This window comes from Cinclus cinclus, chromosome Z, assembly GCF_963662255.1.
Source record: "Cinclus cinclus chromosome Z, bCinCin1.1, whole genome shotgun sequence".
Taxonomy (NCBI): Eukaryota; Metazoa; Chordata; class Aves; order Passeriformes; family Cinclidae; genus Cinclus; species Cinclus cinclus.
Window position 1 is genome coordinate 4,389,985 of NC_085084.1, and position 18,484 is coordinate 4,408,468.

The 18,484-nt window shown below is 40.6% G+C and overlaps 1 protein-coding gene across 2 annotated transcripts; it reads left to right on the forward strand.

The window, feature by feature from the left end:
* Positions 1-380: 380 nt before the first annotated feature.
* TMEM38B (transmembrane protein 38B) lies at positions 381-17,208 on the forward strand. Of its 2 annotated transcripts, none has more exons than XM_062512982.1 (6): positions 381-472; positions 9,264-9,420; positions 12,033-12,217; positions 12,991-13,078; positions 15,023-15,140; positions 16,985-17,208. In XM_062512982.1, exons 1-6 carry the CDS (start codon positions 457-459, stop codon positions 17,189-17,191), a joined length of 771 nt encoding a protein of 256 aa, XP_062368966.1. In that variant the 5' UTR covers positions 381-456; the 3' UTR covers positions 17,192-17,208. The 2 variants fall into 2 exon arrangements, with proteins under 2 accessions (XP_062368966.1, XP_062368965.1); XM_062512981.1 differs by lacking the exon at positions 381-472 and adding an exon at positions 4,652-4,964.
* The last annotated feature ends 1,276 nt before the right edge of the window (positions 17,209-18,484 follow it).

The following is an 18,484-nucleotide window of genomic DNA, read 5'->3' on the forward strand; positions in this document are numbered from 1 at the left end:
GCTTACTTGTGTGTCCGTGACCTAAGGGCAGACACCAGGGAGCTCTTGGACAGAGCCAGCAGATTTGGCTACAGCTGCTGCAGTCCTGGGCTTCACCTAGGAATGAACATAGTGCAGCTGCTTCAAAGGCCATAAGAGAAGAGCATTTTTTAAATGGATCCTTAAGTACTTGTGAGAATCAAATCTGGCATGAGGGAGGATGGATCTGAGGTGGATCAAACAACACTGCTGCTCAGTTAAAAAAATAAAAACAAAACACATTATTTCTGATTGGCACTAACCACTATGCAAGGAAAACAAAACAGAGTAATGTAGTGTTAGGAGACATTTGGCGGTCTGAACTTCCTATGATTTATTTTCTCATTTTTTTTCAGAAAATCTGAAAGGAGGCAGGACCTGATCTTCTGTAGGAAGACTGGAAAAGAAGGAAGGTAACCGAGGTGATGAAGCTGGAAGATGCAGAAAGATAAAGGTGGGGCCTGAGTACATGAGTATTGATTCAAGGCATGCACAAGTAAGGTGACAAAAGTGGAATGAATAGCTAGACCCTCAGACAGACAGGAGACTGACCAGTATACTAAGCCATGAATTAATGCTGAGGATGGCATGGAGAAAGCAAGAAAACCAGGCAAGGTGTGGGGAGTGACACTGAAAGAAATATGCAGTGTTGATGGATATATGATGAGAAGGGAAAAAGAAAATGTACTAGAAGATCAAAGTAAGCAGCTTGATGGGGATAAAAGACTGTTGGAAAACAAGGAAACAAGGTAGAAAACTGTAGAGCAGAGCAAGAATTTGTTTGGAAGGAGACAGACAGCAGTGTGGCACATGGCTACAAATCACAAACGTTGCAGGATGAGAGCAGGCAGTGGAATTGTCTATTTCCATATTGTGACAAAGATTACTATTTTCACCTGACTTGATTTTTATTCACCAACTTGAGGTTGAGAGCTCTTCTTAGAAGATAAAAAAACCTTAACCTAATAATTAATAAAAAGACATTATTTCTAATTTCCTGATTTGAGGAAGACGAGTAAGAGTTTTGAGGCATACTGATGAAAGAAGTTGTCCTACCTTTTTTCCCCTAAGGCACCATTCTTGAACTCCAGGCCTCCAAGAAACATTACAAGATAAAACACTAAATAAACATATCCAACATTAATCAGCAACTTCACCAGCTATACTTCCATGCTAAGTACACAGACTTTTTTTTTTTTCAAACACAAAATTAGCATAATCCTGCTGAAAAGTACTGGGGAGAATGTGGAAGCTGGGTAGCTATTCAGCAGGTGTTTACAGTGGGGTTTTTTAAGGTCAGGATAATATTCCTTGGGCAAGAGACCCAGTTTTGGCGTGTGCTTTGATTTCATGTTAAGCTTTCCATTTATACAACACAGCAGCCCATCTTTAAAATTCTTAAATGCACACTGTGCTGCTCAGGTCTCATTATTAGTCTGCTCCCAATAAATGAAAGGGGTACCTGTTCTTCCAGTTTAAAATCAGCAAAACACAAAAAAATAGTTTCACACACACATATGGTGTGTGTACCTAGCTTACACACTAATACCACCCGCTCACACTATCACAGTTCTCTCAGCATCTGTGTACTTGGCTCAAGATGAACAAGAGGTTTATGTTTCAGGTGTTTTATCCCCTGCTGTCTTTAAGTTATTGCTGAGGTATCCAGGACAGCTGGAAAATTGATCTGATTTTTAATTTTTGCATTTGTTACTCTACTTCTATTACTCAGACTGTGTTGTGTGGTCAGATTTTTGTCTGGTGGCTTCCTCTGTTCTCTGCTCCGCTGTTACCCTGAACACACAGGAATCTCTCCCTGCTCACCAGTAATCCTAGAGAAACTGCTGCTCTAATTTCCTGCTGGAGCTGGAGAAAACTCACCAAAACATTTTTCTTGTTTAAATTGTGGTGGTTAACATGCTTTTAGACCACCTCACTGCTATGAGATGCACCTCCACACCAGGTACCTCTGTGCTGTTTAACCCCAGCCACTAGCCCAGCCCCATGCTGCCATCCTCTCACTCTCCCACCAGTGGGACTGGGGAGAGAATTGGAAAGGTGAAAGTTCACAGGTTGGGATAATGGCAGTTTAATAAGGGAAGCAAAAGCTGCTCACACAAGCAAAGCAAAACGAGGAATGAGTTCCCTGCTTCCCATAGTTGGGCAGGGGCTCAGCCATTCCCAGCAGGGCCCCATCACACAGAACAGTGACTTGGGAGGATAAATGCCATCACTTCAAATGTCCCCCCTTCCTTTCCCCCCTCACTTTTTACACTGAGCATGATGTCACATGGCCTGGAATGTCCCTTGGGTCGGCTGGGGTCACCTGTCCTAGTTGAGTCTCCTCAACACAAGGAGTAGCAAAGACCTTGGCTCTGTGCAAGCCCTGCTCAGCAATAACAAAAACATCTCTGTATCATCATGCCTGAATTCAGCACAAATCTAAAACACAGCGCCATAACAGCCTCCTGGAAGGAAATTAACTTTATTCCAGCCCAAACCAGCACAACTCTGCTTTGGAGAGCAACACTTCAGGTGCAGTGACAGTGCAGTATTCTGTATCTGAGGACCTGACTAAAAATTTAAAGTTCAGACAGGTATTGCTATCTGCTGCAAAACAGCACCAGCAGAGGTATCACTGCTGGCATTTCAAAGAAATTGGGTATATTTATGACAAGTTGCAGGCACAGTGGTGGCTGCAGTGCAGATATTGCTGGCCCAAACTGTGATTTTTTTTTTTTTTTGGTCACTATGTTCCTTGTGGTCACTGCCATTTTTATTTCACTCCCTCTCCTTCTATGATCACATACGAGATAGCTTGAGTAGTTTTCATTGCCTAGCAATGAAACGGATGCCACTTGGTGGGGATAAACCAGTACTGCAAGGAGTGAAAAAGACTGTATCCTTTTAAATCCTGTCAGTAGCTCCACTGTAGCTGCGCAGACACAGAGCCCTGCTCTGGGGGAAATAAAATGATGCTGAACTGATATCTGCCACGGAATGCAGCTTACTAATGTATTATGTCTTATTACTCATAAACTGGGGCACGTCAATATGCTGCTCTAGAAAAGCAAACTCTGGTTTCTGTGTCTGCACATAAGCATAACAGAAAAATCAGAATTAGACTTGTTAATGACAAGACTAGTAAGAGATCACTTTGACTGAACTAGGATCCCTTCGTGTAGATGAAATGAAGATGGAAATGGCCATGAAATAGAAATGAGCTGCACGCACATGGGTCAATTCCCAGGGAGCAAATGAGTCACTGGATGCACAGCAAGGAAGAGACTTTGAGAATAGGAATTTATTCAGTGAATATGGTACTGATAAAAGGCAAATCAATGAAAATAATAGCTGGCTATTCATAACAAGCTGAAATTATTCTGGGAAAAGCTCAAGTGCTTGCTATGTTGAGTGGCATAAACCTTTTCTCCAGAATGATTGTACAATTTCAGTTATTTCCTGAAATTAGCTCTTGGTAGGCAAAGAGCAAGTTCAAGAGCACCTGTGAAAGTTGCACTTTCAGACTGCTTTGCTTAACTTCACCATACAACGTGCAAAACTTAGATCCTTTAAGAGTTCTTTTCACCAGCATGCAGAAACTGAATGGAAAAGACTGAAACGGTTCAGGGAAAATTTAGTAGGGAAAACCAACCAAAATTCACAAACTACTAAACCTCCATCTCCTGGGGATGGGGGCAGGGGGGGAGGTAAATACGCAGAAAAGATGGGAACAACACACCTCAAGAGTGTTTCCACCAAGGAAAGTGCCAGGTCTAGTGTGCCTTGGCTTCGGGGTGACAGGATAGTCAAAAAGCTTTCCAGTTTCTGACAGAAGCTTGTCAGGATGGTGGAGAGAATGTTTACAAGGGCACGTAGTGAGAGGACAAGGGGGGAATGGCTTCGTACTGAAATAGATTTAGATTAGATATGAGGAAGAAATTCTTCCTTCTGAAGGTGGTGGGGCACTGTCACAGCTGCACAGAGAAGCTGTGGCTGCCTCATTCCTGGGGAAGTGGCCAAGGCCAGGTTGGATGGAGGTCAGGGAAACCTGGGATAGTGGAATTAATGAGATTTAAGGTCCCCTCTAACACAAACCATCCTGACTACATGGATTTCCTTCAGATCCTTTCTGTTAGCTGGTCTTGTGAACAAAGAAAAAGCAAATGTCATGTACCCTAGAGTTAGCAAAGCTTTAAAAATGGGTAGCTCACAAACACAAAAAACTAGCTTTGCTGAAAATACTGTGGGATTGGTGCAACACTGGATACAGATCTTTAAGGAGGCAGAGTTAGCAATGGCCGTCACTATCAAAATAGACATAAACATGCTTTAAAGCATTTCTGCTGAGTTCTGACAGGATCTGGAGTACATTAATGCCCTCAGTAACTACGTAGATAAATAGATGGCATCAACCTGAAGAAGACCGTACACGTTGATAATACAAAATATTCTTGATGAGTTTCAGAAATATTTAGCGGGTAAGGAGAAAAAAAAAAAAAAAAAAAAGATAGTAAGTGTAGTGACCTGCGCACGAGATGCGTGGGGGAGCACCACAAAACCAGCGGCTCCGAGGCAGGCCACAACCCGTCTGGAAAAGTGCACGGAGTTGGATTTATCAGCTTTTTGACCAAAAAAAAAAGGCAAACAAAAGGCAGAGCAGGCAGCCCGTAGGGCTGTCCGGCGGGGCTGAGGGAGGGGACAGGCCCGTGAGGCGCCGCGCCCGCCCCGCCCCGCCCCACCCCGCGCTGACGGTGGCCGGGAGCGGCCAGGCCGCGTCCTCTGCGCTCTGCCGCTCCTCCCGTCCCGAGCAGCCGCTCCCGGAGCTCCGTGCCCGGCTATGGAGCTGTGGCAGGTGCCGCTGAGCTTCTCCCGCCTCCGCATGTTCCCTTTCTTCGACCTGGCGCATTATGTCGCCTCCGTGCTGGCGCTGAAGGAGCAGCGGGGTGAGCGGGGCGGGACGGGACGGGGCGGACACCCCACAGCTCCATCCCAGTCGCGGTTTTTCCCCCGTGTTGCCCTGGGGTGTCCAGCCCCGGCAGGGTGAGGATGAGGCCCCGAGCTTACCCCATGGCCGTGCAAATGCGACTGTCTGCCGTCTGCGTTAGCCCGTCTGTCCATTAGCGAAGTCTCACTGCCCGCCAAAAATACCTAGCCGAAGCTTTTCCTCGCTTTCCAGAGCCTAAGAGGTGCTGGCGAAATCAGCCGAGAGTTCTGTTGGAAACCTTTCAGGTTTTTTAGTTGAGTTAATTATTTGTTTGTTTCAGTTTTAAAGCCTAAGGAATGAAGGGGCTGAGGCCCCTCAAAGTTAGATTTATGGGTGCAGGGAAGGCGTGTGTGACACAGACCGGCATCTCTGCCCAGAATTGCATCTCGGAGGAGAAATACTAGACTTTACATCCTTCACAGACGCTGGTTTTTTTGCAGGGGGGTGTTAAGGCGATTCTGCCGTGTAGGAAACAGCCCAGGACTCTCATGTGTCAGTGGCTGGTCAGCGTTTTGTACGGGAGACACCATTCCATTTCAGTCTCTGCTCTCTTCTAGAAAACCTTTTACACTGGGGCTGTTAACCTCAAGCCTGCATTTTTAATTTTTTTTTTTCTTTTGGCCGTCACAAATGTAGACACTGGCCTTGTTTCAGTGTTTAGAATTAAGCTACTTGTGGCGTGGGTTTAGACGTGTTTACAGTAGCTGTGCATCCCAGGTCATAACTGTATGGGAAACTGAGCGGGCTTTTGGGATTTTAGTGTGAATTTGGGAGCTGCTGCTTACCTCAGATTTCTAGGGCTCTGCACTGTTTAGTAGGGCTTGTTCTTTGGTCTCTTCATAAGTGTTCCAGGGTGAATTTTGACCTGCTGAGGAAATGCGCTTAACAGACTGTGAAGACTGGTATAAAGTGCTTATGTGTTCTAAAATCTTCACCAAACTTTGTTAACGCTGCCAGAAATTTTAATGTGTGCTGGGCTGTGGCATTGTGTAATGTGTCTGTCCCATTTGGAAAGGGACTTTCTGACATTATCATGCAATACCTTTAAACTTTCCTCTGGAATGAGCAGATCTAAAGATGTGATGAGAGGATCACACAGTGTCACAGGATGAGAGGCCTCTTTGCTTCAAATCAGCATAGTTTTAGTGAGACAACACTTATGGAAAGTAAAATTGCTGCCAGGAGTCTAGTCAGATCCATACTCCTAGTTGTTGTTTTTTTTTTTTCCTTTTTTTTCTTCTCATCTTACTAGCTGGTAGTTCAGAACTCCTGAGTATTTTCTAATACTTGGAATTAATAACTATAATCCAGGTGACTGCCTGCTGGCCTGGTTCTCACTTCCCAAGTGGTTTGAACTGGGTATTAAATCATAACTGAAATAGCAGTTATTATGAATACTCAGTATGGGTATATTGTTGTTGATTAATGCTGTCTAGGCTTTATGTTGTTTTTGGAAACTTACAACACTAGCTATATTTGACAGGGAAATTACAGGATAGCCTTGAGTGCCTGGTGATGTAAGAAGTATGTGGTCAAGTTACAGCCACATTTTTTTTATCCCAGATTACTGTCTCATTAAAATACCAACCCACCCCCACAGCTTAAAATCAGATTCAGTGTGGGCATTTGGTCATGGATGGGTGCACACTAACTAGGACTTTTCCAATCCTTCCAGCCAGGCTTTCTTGCTCACTTGTGACTGGCAAACTACAGCAGTGATAACCAACTTGTTGCTTTCTATGTGTTTTAAAAGAGGAGTTCTTGATTAGTGATTTAGGACAGCTTAGGAGTTGCTTGCTTGTAACTCCAGCCAGTTGTGGAACTGGCAATTTTTGGTGCTTTTTGGGATGGAAGGACAGCAAAAAAGTGTTGATGGTTGGGGATGTGTCATATTTGGTTTGTTCCTGAGGTTTTTTCTATGATGTGTTTCAGGTGATTTGACGAGAAGTAATTTCTTCAGCCTAGTTTTGCTCTGTTAAGTCTCAGTCTCTAAATCCTCTATCTTTACAAATGATATTGTATATGGTTGAATGAGGTACTTTAAAAAAATGTGTACAAATCCTCCTGGTTTTGTCACTAGATGTGTGTATAGTATGCATTATTGTCTACTTGGAACATGCTAAAAAGTTTAAAGAAGATATAATCCTATTGACAGAAATAGTTGGCAAAGGTTTTTTTTTATTTGTCTGGGTATTTTTGTTTGGTTGGTTTGGTTTTTTGTTTTGTTTGGGAGTTTTTTTGGCTTTTTTCTTGGTTTGGTTTTTGTTTGTTTGTGTTTTTGTTTTTTAATGCTATGATTGTTCAGGAACAATGTTTAAAACTGTATTCAAAATTAATCCTTGTGTTTTCAAACAGTTCCTTAACTTTCTGAAGTGTACATCCGCATTCCTAGTGGCCTTCTGGCATATCCACCATGGCATGGTGGTGTGATGCCTCATTAATTTTAGAGGATGCATCAGAGGACAAATATAAATGACCACTTTGTACAAAAACATGTGACCTACTTGAAACTGAATTTGTCTTCTGAAAAGCTACACCCCAGTCATAATTTAGGTAGCAATGCTGAGATGATCTTTAAATTAGTATCAATGCTTTTTGCCTCATTGCCTTCTGTATTGGGTGTATTCCTTGTTATAAAGCAGGTTTGAGTTGTTAAAAAACTGGCATTTGAGATGTTTTTAGTGCTGACCAAGAGAAAAATCTTGAAGTACAGTAGAATGAAGAAATGTAAGTAAAATGTAAGTAAAAATTTACCTGCATTGCTGTGGAGCTTACTGGTACAGGGCCATCTGGATGTGACCTCAAAACTGAAAACCACTTGCTGCTAGTTGTGAGAAAAAGGAAGTGTCGAGAAGCTGGTGGTTGTTGGAAAGCAGGAGAATGGATTTCAAGAGAGAACAGATGCCTAATTTTAAACCTACTCCAAAAGTAGTAAACACAAGCCATTAATATTTTGCAAGTGTCTTACTTGGAGCACCAGGTACTGCAGTTTGAAAAAGAAATTACAAAATAGTTAAAAATTAAAGAGATGTTATTTTATATGCTGATGTTCTCTAATGCTTATAATAAATGCTCATTTTTATAAATTAATAATTTATACATGAGCATTTAGATAGTGCTGCAATACTTGATATCTATGCCAGCATTAAAATTGGAATGGTCTTGTTAATATATTTAATTAACTGTATTGAGGGTACTGTATGCTTTTTTAAATGTTTGAGCCTCTCATCTTGACTATGACCCTTCATTTCCCACAGAAATGCCTGATAAACCAAAGCTTCTACTGTGAATTGGGAACAGATGTCAAATTTCGTTTTGGGGCAAACAGTAGTGCTTTTGTGAACTTCAGCCTTTGGACTACAGAAAATTAAACTCATTCAGGCAAACAGAGCTCAGAACCAATGTAAAGTGGAAGCTTTGGCAACACTGAACTTTTAAAGTGGAGGGAAATAGTCAAAGTAACTACTTGAGTCTATTTCTAGCTTTGGTAAAATGTTTTCCTCTGGAAATGGTTAGTACATCCCATTACCTCCAGTATAATCTTTTAATATTATGTACTCTTTCTGGCATAGTTCACTTGCATTTCAAAAATATAGTTAATTTTGAAGACTTTATTTTAAAGTGAAATAAACAAAACCATCAACCTTTTAATAATGAGGGAAATTTATTTATTATTATAGTTCAAGGTAACCTTTTTTCCCCCTCTCTTCAAGAGTGCAGGTGAAAACAACTTGACAATTATCTTGGATGTTGTTCTCATTTTGGCCAGCAATCACAGCAGGGTATTATGAGGAAAGAGGGAAAAGCAGTTACCTTGGATTCTTGGAACACTTAAAAGCAGGAATGGAATTCCTAGAATAACTCTCCAAATGTTAGCAATCCTGTTTAGATAAGCCACTTAGGTTTTTTGTAATACAAATTTGAAAGCAAGTGTCCCTGGGTCAGGTTGTTAACAGCAAGACCTCACTGCTATGCTCTGAAAGATTTTTCTTCTTGGTATCCAGATATAACAAACTAATGCACGAAAGATGTTCAGAGAACACTTTGCCAGCCTTTCAGTTCTGTTCAGGTGTTGTAAGTTAAAGTCACCGTACCCTGACGTTTGTATTTCTGGAAAATTTTCCTGTGAGAGCCTGCCAATTGCTGGATGATTTTTCATTACCTGAAGGAACTAAATTGAAAAATACTGACCTTTAAAACATTATGTTCTTCTCCAGCTTTCATTTCTGTTTATGGGGCTTGTTTCTTTTCCCCACAGGAGTTGTGGAAGTGTCAGTCCGAAGTCCAGTGGCTTGCTGGTTTAGTGCAATGCTTTATTGCTTTGGGGGTTCAGTTTTGTCTTCGTTGATGCTTGGTGAACCTCCAGTAGCATTTCTTGCAAAGACCATAAATATTCTACTGGCATCCTCAGTCTGGTAAGCAGCCACAATTGGGTAAGATGAGTGATATTGCCTTCTAAGGAAGCTATATGCTGTAAACTGATGCTGTAAACTGATGCTGTACCATCAAGGTTCCATGTAAATCAGAATCTTTACTTAAAATTGTTGTGGATTTGGATGCTGTCTCTTTATCCAGATGCTCACAGCAGCTGTTATGATCCTGTTCTCTGGGAATGGAAAGCGAGTCTCAGCAGCATTTTGTCGTGCAACAAAATGCTTGGTTGCTAGATTGGACTTCCCTTAGGTTTTTATTGTATTCCTGGTCAAACAAGTACAAACATTACTTTTAAATAAAATTGATTCAGTTTGCTTAACATAGGTATGTCATAAATGCAGTCAAGTTTCTTCAAAAACAGCTCTTGAGGTTCAGAACCTAGCTGATGTAAAAATTTTGGACTTTCCTATAACTAAGGTTCCATGACACATCTTTCCTCCAGTTTCTACTATCAGACATATGTTTTATTTCTTTCTGTATTTCATTCCTTCCCAAATGTCTGGGAGGGTTAGGGTTAGTGGTGAGCTGAATTGTATGATTGAATCAAGTATGAGACAATTTGGCCTGCTTTGGAGTTAAATAAAAATAGTGGAGTTACTTTCATATAAATGTGGTCTTCCAATGGAGTTAATTTGTTCCAGAAAGCGGTCTTTGAAGAAAACTTCAAACTTAACATAAATTATGACCAGCAGTGGGGGTTTTGAATTTAGAAAGCTCAATCACTATATTTGGATAGTCTGGCCTGCTCAAAATCCTTTAGTTCCACTAGTCCCATTAGTTTTACAATTGAAAATTCATTAAAGTGAAAGAAAGTGTTTCTATCTGTCTGGGTGTATGTATTAGTTTTATGGTCTTTATGCTGCAATAGAAGATGACATATTTAATTTAGACAAATGGGTGAAATTAATAATATGTATTATTAGTGAACTATTAACAGAGCTTACATAAGCTGCCTGTGATTGTTAGTCTGATGGCAGACTGATTGCTTGGTTCATCAAGTGACACGAGCTAGGAGTACATTTGAAGAGAACAGGATTTCTGTTTAACTCCCTGTGATCAAATGTGATTTGCTGCACATAATTTAAACGAGGTTTTTAGTGAGGACCTGTGAATGTTATGAAACGTTTTAAGCTTCCAGCTTTGCAAATTTCTCTCTTCCCAAGTGTAATGACCTTAATTGCTGGTCTCAGATCATGCGAATTGAAATTCCCCAAGCCGCATTTGGAACTGGAAAGCGAGTGGAGTTGTGCTCAGCTTGAAGAAATGCTCCTAAATAGTCTGTAGGACAGCGGCATCTACTGTTAGCAGAGCTTACAGGCAGGAGTGCTGTGGTGGGCCTTCAGTGCCAGCCTGTCACATGCTGCTTCAGGTTCCTAAACCCACATTCTGATGGTGTAGATTAATTCTGGTGTGAGTTCTCCGGTGAGTAGGTGGCTTAAATGGCTTTTTGCAGTAGCCTCTAAAGTTCATCCTCTCTCTACATTTTTGGCTTCATTGTATCTGCTGAAGCCGGGTTGCATGCAGTGGCGTCTGACTTTACAATAAGAGATAAAGGAAAAGGCCTCAGAAATTCTTGGTATGCAAGATCAAGATCAAAAACCTTAAAGCAAAGGGGAACTGTCCTCTTTTTTTTTAAAGAAAACAAAAAGTTACCCTTCTTTTTAAACACTTACTCTACTCTTATGCAATTATTACTCTCTTACTCCAGAGTGGAAATAATCTACTTAAGATAACTTAATCAAGATATTTAATCTTGATTGGGTTTTCCTGAATGTCTCAATAGGAACTGAATTTTATTTATTATTGACACTACATAGTCTAATAAAACATTACATAGTCTAATCTTTTAAAATTCACTGTCACTTAGGATTTAGCTGTTAGCCATCTTTAATTGTTTTTAAAAGCAAGTTGATAAAAGATATTTTGAGTAGTGTTCTTTCAATGCTTTGAATAAAGAAATGTGCTTGTAACTGGCAAACTGGAAAAGCTAGAATTGGTGAGTACTAAGATGTTAAGTGTGTTTAAAAATAGCCATGCATTTCACCTAGCATGACACTAACTAGTGGAGGCATTCTTGCTGAAGTTATGTAATTCCAGGTACCTACAGTCTAGAAGCACAGAGTCAGCATTTAATTTACCACCCTTTCGTAACCTTATTAAAAAAAAATCCTAAAAAAAAAAAAAAAAAAAAAAAAAACCCAAAAAACAAAACAACACCCTACACCAAACTAAACAAAAAAAAACAAAATAAAATCAAACCACACCAAGTCAATCAGATACCACTTTAATAACTTGAATTATAATAATATGATATTGTAAGGTGTAGAACAGTTGGAAAAATGTAAAGCTGTTTCACATGGACTTTAATGGATTCTTCTCTGGGACAATGAGGCAGTAGAGTTTGGTTTGGTGCAACAGCTCAGGTGTGCTCAAAAGCTTTTCAAGTTTGTTCTGAGATATGTGCCACAAGACTTTGAATTGTCAGCAGCATATCAGGCATTGCTAGTCATATTCCAGAAATATCTTTAGGGATTATGAAAAGATAATTCCTTAGCAAAAATGTGGCTAATGTTTTTTTTCTGATTATTTTCAGGTATCTAGTGTTTTACTGCCCAGAAGACATATTCTACCGCTGCTTTTCCTTGATGCCTCTTCGTCTTCTGGTGGTAGGAATGAAGGAAGTGACAAGGACTTGGAAGATCACAGATGGCATTGCACACGCAGACGTTGTCTACAAAGATGCCTGGCTTGTCATGATAGCTGTGGGCTGGGCCAGAGGTAAAGTGCATAGCATCTTGTTCTGAGGGTTTGGGGTTTTTTGGAGTGGTGTTTAAATGTCTAACCCCTCAGCAGAACTGTAGCACCATGCTTGCTGTGCTGGGCATGGTAGTCCTGATGCAGTCTGATGTCCCCTCGAGGAAAAAGCCTTTGCTGAGATTTTCTGCCTGAATTAAGGGTGACATTGAAGGACTTTGATGGAAGTTCCCTTCAGCAGGTCTTGCCAGAACTTGTAGGTTGGGCAGTTGATGGCAATAAAAAAGTAAATCTCCTGTGTAGCTGTTGCTGAATTTTCCAACAGCATTATTGCCTCAGAGCTGTGTCCTTGCATGAGGCTGAAGAAAACTGGTTATCTTTGGTTACTTGGTTTTAAGCATGGGGATGACCCTTCTTGCCTGCCTGTGCAGTTGGTACTCTGGAAAAGCCACCCTCCTGACAGCTGTATTTGCATCCACACCATCGGGGGTCACTTCAGAAAGTAGTTGTGCAGCTCTTGTTTCTGCTTGATTCTGTACTGCTGTGTGAATGTGATGTTTGCATCAGTTCAGATGCTGTCACTTACAGGCAGACCTGACGTTTTTGCTGAGTGTCTCAGCCTCTGTGGTTTCGTGGCCGTTGTTTGAGTCTTGCTTGTGTGAAAAGTTGGATTAAGTCTTTTTAAGTCTGGGCTTTGGTGCCACATTTAGCATCTGGTGTCATGAGTTTTTCTGGGAGCAATGGCATAGTAGTGGTAGCAATCAGTAGAAACTTGCCATAAATCTCTGCAATTTCAGGTGCTGGTGGTGGTCTAATTTCCAACTTTGAGCAGCTGGTGAGAGGAGTGTGGAAGCCTGAAACCAATGAGCTCTTGCAAATGTCCTAGTAAGTTTTTTTTAAAAAAACTGCAACAAGTTAGCTGTTGTTTTGCTAACTCAGTCTGTTGATGCTTACTTTCAGTGATTGAGGCTAAAAAAAAACCCCGCAAAACATTAGGACATATTTGTTCTCAGTTTTAGTGTGTATCCTTAGAAACCTGGGATGATGGTCTTCGGGACTTCTAGAAGATGTTTTAATTTTTTTACGTTCACAGCCCAAGAGTGCAAATGAGAAGAAAAGTCAACAAAACTTGGCAGAAAGTAGTAAAGACCTCATGGGGAGTTGCTAGAAAGCAGTATTGTCTTACAGGGTCATGGTCTTCTTCTGTCCAAAATGAAAGTACAGTGATACTCAAAATACACAAGTGAATTTTGGTGTACGTTCTGAGCATCACTAAGATGGATTCCTTTGAACACTGTCACTCTTACTTTTGCTGCCGGTGCCATTTTCCTCCAAAGACATCAATTATTTGAGAAGGTACAAATTGGTTATTCAGTATAGCAGAAATGACCTGCAAGATGGGAAAAGTTACTTCTCTTGCAGAAGCAAAGAATGAGGAATATTACAGGTCTTCTGGTTTTCTCTGTAAAATAAGAATTGAAACAGGCTGGGAAGCCACAGGCTATTATTGTAAGTCAAGATAAGGTCACTGTGATAATTTCCTAAAATTCTTTTGATCTTTCCCAGGTTACAGTCAGGTCTTTAAAAATAATAATTTTATTTTTTAAAAAAGCCATCTTTCTTTTCAGCAGCCACTCCTAGACACAGAATAACAGGAGAGACATTTGTAGCCTTCTCTTTGGCAATATTTCAACTTTTTGTGGCTTCTGTTAGTTGTTGGCTTTTTCTGAAATTCCAAGTATTTAGAATTTTTCTTTCTCTTGTAAGTACCTAAATGGCAGTCTTTAAAGTAAACTTTCAGAAGAAAATGTGACTGTCAAAAATAGCACTGTAGACACAAATAAAACTTCTTTACAGGTGCAACACTGGAGCAGTGCTTACTGATTGGCATGACTTGCATATATTCTCCTTCTCCACTGTGGATGTGGCTCAAAGTAACTCAAAAAAAGATTTTAAAAGTTTTGTTTATGTGTAAATCTTAATAGCATTAAGTTGAACTAAGTTACAGAGTTAAATGCATCAAACTTCCTACATGAGATGCGTGTGTACACATGGTTATGTTTTGGATTTCTTGAGCAGGAAGCTGATGCAGTCTTTTGGTTGCTGAAAAGACGGTGAAGATCAGATCTACAGTAGATGCTCTGTGATAGCAGGAATGTCACCTGCACATGTCACATGCTGATTAAGAAATACACAGAATGATGGATAACTAACTGAAGATGTCTTGGTTTCTGGCTGTATACCTAGGAGGGGATTTAGTACCACAACAAAGATTGCTATAAACTGGAAATAGGTTGGAAATCTTTGCATGTCTCAGGTCAGCACAGCTGTGTTGACAAAACCTGGTAACACAGGCTTGGCTCCAGTCAGATCTAAGCTGATACAGCCCAGAGTTGCTGGAGTGTTACAGTGGACCAAGACTTGGACTATGTCACTCTTCAACACCTTAAGCAACTCCTTGGAGTAACTGACTCCTGGAGTATAGTATACGAACCTATTTTTATGTCTAGTCCAAGTAGTGTGAACTCTGTAATTTAACTCTTCAATAAGATACATTGGGAGAGGAAGAAGAGACTCAAGATGACATATGAAGTCTAAATAGAAGCATTGATTTGACGAGTATTTGTCAAATAGGAATTTGTTGGGTGTGCAAAGTAATGCTGGACTTAATGATTTATGGGCAGAAAGCATAGTACATAAACTTACCACAAGTTTTCATTAGTTCTATTCAGAATCAATTCTTTTGCACCCAAGAACATGTATTGCTTTCCAGGCAGCTTCCACTATAAAGCAGAGAAGAGAAATTAACATTCTTTGTTTGATTTCTAGCCCTGTGAAGGTAACTTTGATAGGAGCAGTTCTTTTCACCCTGCAACGCAGACAGTACTTGCCAATAGCAAAACACAACCTTGTGTTTGTATACACCATCTTTCTTGTTGTTTTCAAGGTAAGAATTTGAAAGTGTTGCTAGTGACCAAATAAATTTATTTAATTGTTAAAATGCATGCTTCTGGATAGGAAGGCCAGCTCCTGCTGAAGGCATGTGTTTAGTGTTCTGTGCATGAGCAGAATGGAGGACCTATTCTGTTCAATGTGTGCAGGGGAAGGGGAGGAAAAGAAAAAACAATCAGGCATTTTTGCACCCAGTATTTGATATTCCAGGCTTGTATGTCTGTAATCTCAAAAAAGGGCTTATTATTGTAGAAAGAAACTCTTCTGTTCTGTCTTTTGTGTTTACCTATGTAGTCGCCAGTGGGTTTGTAAAACAAGCCAGCTGAATTCTCATTTGATTTAAGGTGTTCACAAAATAAGTATTTGGGTGGGGAAGGGAAAGCATACCAAAACTACTCTGAGGTAGGTGTAACTATTTTGTCGCAAAATATACACTACTTCTCTATTGAAGTCTTCAGTCCTTCCAGTCTTGTTAATTTCCAGGATGATGCGTTTCTTCTGGATTACTAGTTTGTAAGAAAACATAATTTCTGTTAGTGGATATCTGGCAGTTTTAAGAGCTTCAGAGCTGGTGTTGAACAGACCAGATAATGTGTGGAAATGTGGTTGCCAGTCTCCTTTTTTGTGAAGGAGCTGACAAGTTTAATTCTGCACAAGTTACTTTTGGGAGCCAAGACTTAAAGCTTATGTCCTTGATTTTCCATCTGAATCAATAAAGGCATTGTTGAACTGTGGATGCTGAGAATGGAGAAGGAAAGGAATGTTGTTCTGGAAGTGAGAAATTGCAGGTGTCCACAGAAGCTGGCTGTCCAGGTGCACTGGAGTTACTAAATCCTTACACTGATGAGTGTACTGACAGTCAGGAACTCGACCACCTCTTAACTGATAAAGTAATAAAGCAGCAGTGTATCTGGCATAATCCTTTAATAACGACTCCTGGAAACTTGTCATACCTCTGAAAGCTGTAGAAACCATTGCAATATAAACTTATCCAGTACCCACATCTGAAAAATCAGGTTTTTCAATCCTGATTCCATGTTATGTGTCCTAAGGGGTGCCCATCTAAATCTCTGAACTTTATGGAATGAATATGGCTGTCTGGAATTCTAATTAATGTCTGGTTATGCACTTATACATTCAGGTCCTTACCCATTCCATTCTTCCAGTTTAAGTGGAAGGAAGCCACTCTTGTTTATGATTTTTGAGTTTGAACAAGACACAAAACTTACACATAAAAGTTGCTTTTCACCTTAATTGTATGGCATTAAATATGATTTACAGTCAAGATGATTATCCTTACAGAGAGTATTTTTGTGCACATTGTGTATGGCTTGTAGAATCATATAGTCATACAATATTAAGGGCTGGAAGGGACCTCAAAAATCATCCAGCTCCAGCCCCCCACCATGGGCAGAGACATCTTTTACTAGGCCAGGTTTGTCAAGGCTTTATCCAGCCTGGTCTTGAGCACAGCCAGGGTTGGGTTATCAGCAACATCTCAGGGCAACCTGTATCTTATCACCCTCACAGTAAAGAATTTCTTCCTAGAATCCAGCTTAAATTTCTCCTCTTTCAGTTTGTCATGTTGCTACAGTTCCTGATGAAGAATCCCTCTCTGGCCTCCCTGTACATCCCCTTCATAGCTGTGCCAAGAGTGTTGGTCAGAAAGGAAAGCATTCTTTGACCAATTTCAGCTAAAATGAGCAGACTTCTGTTAGTGGTGGCACAGCCTCATCCTTGTGTAGAAAGATAAAATGCCATACACCCCTTCTGCTTTGAATTTGTTTACCTGTGAAGCCATCACAACTTTTATTGTAACTTGATCCTTGTTCTTTGTAGGTAAAAATGATGTTGACAAGATGTGCAGCTTCTCCACTTGCTCCCTTTGAGGCTGCAGTGGGCCAAATGTTTTTTGGCTCACGAAAGACACCTTCCAGAGTGGAGGGTGAAGGTGTCACATCTTCCAACGGCTCTTCAGTCTGTGACCAGCCTTCTGAGCAGCACCATGAGAGTGCTAAGAAAAAACAAGCAAAGAAAACAGAATAAATTACTTTAAATCCTTGTGATGGTCATGAAGATGTTTGTCTTCCAGATTAGGCTGGTTGAGAAGTTACTCTAAGGAAATGAGAACAGGGCTTGTGGTTTTGCCTTTGTGGTTTGCCTTTTTGGAATGTGTTATTATGTAAGCTGTGTGTAAATGCACATGTTGGATGTGTGAGTTAAAACTATGAATTTTTATAGTGGTTAAAAATTTACTAATTTTTATATTTATGATAACTTCAAGTGCTTACATGTTAAAAAGATAATTGTGACAAAAAAATGTGACAGTATATTTTAACTTTTTTTCCTCCTTGTTTCATGTCTTAGTATCTCCCAGGTCTTGTTTCATTTTGATAACGCTGATTTGTACTGTCAGGTGTTCACTGTAGCACATCCCAAATAAGAAAGTCATTAAGTAAGACTTAAGCATATTGCACTGTGGAAAACCATACAAGTGTACCGATTTAATGCTTTTAAAGTAGAAAGTAACTGTAAAGAAAAGTAACTGAATTATTGTAATTCACATTGCATTGATCTAGATTTTCTTCATTTCTTAAAGTAAATATTTTTAAATATTTTTCAGTGTTTAAAATTGAGAGTACATTATCTGGCTCTTTAAAAAATCTTTATAGTTAGCAAGTAGAAGCCAATATTTTTGTTGTTGGCTTACTTGGACTCTTTATTTACAAGCATTTGAGATGTAGGTGTTTTTTTGCCATGTTGATGTTTTGCAAGTGATTTGTAGTTATCTTTTTTGGTTCACTGGGTTCTAGATATTCTTTGCCTTCATTTTTTTCCCAAGCATATGCACTTGTTTCTTTGCAGAGACAAGCTTCATTAGGAAGAAGAATACTGGACAGTACATTTACCTCATTTAATCAGCACCCTGAGCTGCAAGACAGGGATGGGAGCAGTGGTCCCCATAATCCAGGAGGGAATGGTCAGTGAGCTGCTAAGGACGGGACTGGACCAGTGAGCTGGACACTCCTAAGTGGTGGGATGGGATCCACCCCAGGGGGCTGAGGGAACTGGCAGAGAGCTTGCTGAGCCACTTCCATTCATTTTCCAGCAGTCCAGTTACCTGGAGGTTGGCAAATGTGACACACATCTACAGGAATGGTCAGAAGGGGGATCCAGGGAACTCCAGGCCTGCCAGCTGCCCTGATGCCAGGGAAGCCATGGAGCAGATCACCTGGAGTGCCACCAGCAGCAGGAACAGGACAACCAGGGCATCAGGCCCGGCCAGCCTGGGTTTGGGACAGGCAGGTCCTGCCTGACCAACCTGATCTCCTCCTGCGC